The following is a 3,591-nucleotide window of genomic DNA, read 5'->3' as shown; positions in this document are numbered from 1 at the left end:
AGAAGAGAAAGCCTTTTACCAAAGAACAAAATGAAATAATATTTTCAAGCCAGAGTGAATCCATAGGAAAAAGAAAGAACTACCATAAGGCAACTCTGATATTAACACATAAGAGAGTTCAAAACTTGCAGACAGACTCAAAAAATGAATAAAATTGAATGTAAAGGAATAAAAGATAAACAAGAATGTCATACTTTAGCTAAACTGATGATGCTGAGTGTTTGCACCATCATGAAGGTAATCAGACCAAAGGGCAAAATAAACATCTGCTCTAAAAGTAACATGAGATGATCATCCACTATTGGAGAAACAGGGTCCCAAAGGCCAACAAAGGACTCCCAATGGAAGGGAACATTCAGGATACGATTAATAATCTTCCCTCATAAATACTCAGTTTTTGAATTCATAGGAGACTATATCCCTTAGGAGAAATAAAACATAGGTTTCAGATAAGTCTATTTTTCAGCAAATATGCCAGTTTCTTTCCAAACCAGTATCAGTGTCCAGCAAGATTAACCAGCTGTCTGGGCTGTTGGCTGCCAAATAAGTCATGCCCTCCATCTTACATGCCTTTTGCTGCAGCAAAAACAGAAGATAAGTCAGACCCTTGAGTTCTACAAGAAGATGGGTTCAGAAGAGGTAATAAAAGACAAGTCTTAGATGTTCATTTTAGCTCTGCCTTCTTTTGTGTGGCATGAAAATAATAGAATCTCAGGTTTATAAATTAATTTAAGCAGATTCATCCCAGCAGCTAAAAAGTCTGGGAATCAGAGAAATGAGGGAGATAAGAACAAGGTAAGAGCTTTGATGTGTATAAATTCTGTTCTTATTAACCAGGAGTTAGATGTACCCAGTCAAAAACAGGTCTTTGGGGGAACAAAAATGTTAGCAAAATGACATCTGGAAATAACTGACAAAGCAGCTATGAGGAACAGGGCAGAAAAAAACAAACAAAAAAAAAAAACTTAAGCCTTCCCTATCTGTAGCTGTGTTTGGCTCTGCCACAGAGAAAATGATGGTCCACTGCCTGTGCAAGCAGGAAGAGCAAGGTGATGACTGAACAGTCCAAATCTGTGAGTTCACTCCCGTATGGTTTACAAAGTCAATGGAATCCCCATACACACCAGTACCAAATATTTCTTGCTGTTTTCTCTTTCCTCGTGGTTACTTTGGCTTCTGGGTAACTCTCAGTTTCTCCTACAGAAGAATTATTCACAGATTTGCTCTGCCATATATGATCTATTCACAGACTGAAGAGGAAACTTGCAGTGAAGTGTGATACGAAAATTTTTTCCTCTTATCTTTTGTCACTAGTTGCAATCATCAAGATCATCCTTAAACCTGTAACATTATGTGATCTGAAAAGTATTACATTTTATCATGAATACATTAATAAATATTCTTAGCTAGAATACTGTTATTGAACGTTTCTAGGTTTGTATTCTGCACTTATATTTTCCTGAATAAGTATCATCACTCAATCATGTCACTTAGGTCATTTTCATACAAATGATAACTGTCCATCAATAACAGAGGGGATCCAGAAAATAAATTAATAAATTAAGACCAAATGACTGGCAACAGAATCTCAGGTGATTTCAGTGGCTTTGTTTTTGCTTCTCTCACCATAGAAGTCACACCGTCTTCAAACCTAAGTTTCATTCAGAATCAGAGAAAGAAGCTTTAACAGACATGATTAATCAATTTACCAAAACAACTCTAACCTTCCACATCTGTAATTGGATGGGGACAAGAGGAGAGAGTAGAAATCAGAGGAATCCATGTCCAGAGGGCACTTATGACTCCCATCACTGTCCTTAGTTCCTAGAGGTCTCTGCTTATGGGTATCTGATATTTATGATCTTCTGCCTCTAACCACAAACTAGAAGAATAGCAAGTTTTCTAAGAATCCTGACATCTCAGGCAAAAATCTCAAAAGTCTGTGATATACCAGATCTTCTGGTTTCAACCTAAACCAAGATTTTACAAAAGTATTAAAACATCTAGTAAAAGGACTGTTATGTAGATGTCTAGGCTTTTCATATTTTTGTAAGTTAAAAAACCATGATGAACACTGAAGAAATGATGGCACATGACATTTCTTGTCTTGGTTATCAGAACACCTTAGAAGGCTGACATTTATAAGCCTAACGTTGATCCAGAATAAAAGTGAAATGCACAGAATGTCATTGTGTTATTTGTTACGTTTCTCCTCCTCTTGTGATGCCTAGTATTATGACTCTAATTCCAAATAAACACAGAATCGAAATTCTATGTCTAATGTTAAGGGTCTACATATCTTGTTCTATAGATACAAATATAAAATACTTATTTACATTTGCAAGTATTGTCATTTATCTTCTCCAAACTGCTTTTTTGGAGTTTTGCTGGGTATAACAAAATACTGGAAGAGGAATGTGAAAGTCCAAAATTCAAAGACTTATCATATCTAGCATTCTCAAAGTTTGACAGTCTTCAGCAATGTATTTACATTATTTACTTAATACAGGAATAGAATCTGAGGGACTTACAGATTTCTAAAAGGAAATATTCCTGAAGATTAGAGAGTAAGGTCATCTTTGTCACTGTCATTTTTTCCTCTCCACCTCTTAGGAAGCCGTGAATGTGTCAGGAGTCAACACAGTGACTGAATTCATACTCCTGAGTTTTCCCTGCTCTAGAGAGGTTCAAGTCCTCCTCTTTGTGCTCTTCTCTGTGTCCTACATCCTGACACTGATGGGAAATGGGGCCATTGTCTTTGCAGTGAAGCTGGATCACAGACTCCACACTCCCATGTACATTCTGTTGGCCAACTTCTCGTTCCTGGAGATGTGTTACATCAACACCACTGTTCCCAATATGTTAAGGAACTTTCTCTCTGAGACCAAAACCATCTCTTTCACTGCCTGCTTCCTACAGTTCTACTTCTTCTTCTCCATGGGCATTACTGAGACCTTCTTACTGCCCCTCATGGCTTTTGATCGATACTTGGCCATCTGCCGACCTCTCCACTATCCTACCATCATGAGCAGCCGTCTCTGCATGAACTTGGTGGGCCTCTGCTGGGTAACAGCCTTCCTCTGCTATCCAGTCCCTATCTATTTCATCACACAACTCCCCTTTTGTGGCCCCAATATCATTGACCATTTTGTCTGTGATCCTGGTCCTTTACTGGCTCTATCTTGCATCCCTGCCCCTGGAATTGAGCTTTCCTGTTCTATATTGAGCTCTCTTATTATTTTTATCACCTTCTTCTTTATCCTTTGGTCCTACACCCTGGTTCTCAGAGCAGTGTTGCGTGTCCCTTCAGCTGCTGGCAGACGTAAGGCTTTCTCCACCTGTGGTTCCCACCTGGCTGTGGTATCTCTATTCTATGGAACCATCATGATGATGTACATCAGCCCAACCTCTGGAAATCCAGCTGGGATACAGAAGATTGTAACCTTGCTGTACTCATCAGTGACTCCACTTGTAAACCCACTGATCTACAGTCTCCGGAACAAGGACATGAAGACTGCCTTGAGAAAAATTCAGATATTTACAAAAACTGGCCAAAGCAAACAAAAGCTCATGAGTGGACCAAGATCATAA

General features: G+C 38.7%; 1 protein-coding gene across 1 annotated transcript; it reads left to right on the top strand.

Moving 5' to 3' along the window:
- The first annotated feature begins 231 nt into the window (after positions 1–231).
- Positions 232–3,591, top strand: LOC128054764 (olfactory receptor 11H6-like). Its single transcript, XM_052647335.1, has 2 exons — positions 232–237; positions 2,614–3,591. Exons 1-2 carry the CDS (start codon positions 232–234, stop codon positions 3,589–3,591), a joined length of 984 nt encoding a protein of 327 aa, XP_052503295.1.

Source organism: Budorcas taxicolor, chromosome 10 (assembly GCF_023091745.1).
Source record: "Budorcas taxicolor isolate Tak-1 chromosome 10, Takin1.1, whole genome shotgun sequence".
Taxonomy (NCBI): Eukaryota; Metazoa; Chordata; class Mammalia; order Artiodactyla; family Bovidae; genus Budorcas; species Budorcas taxicolor.
The sequence above is the reverse complement of the archived record's forward strand: the minus strand, read 5'-3'. Positions and strand labels throughout refer to the sequence as shown.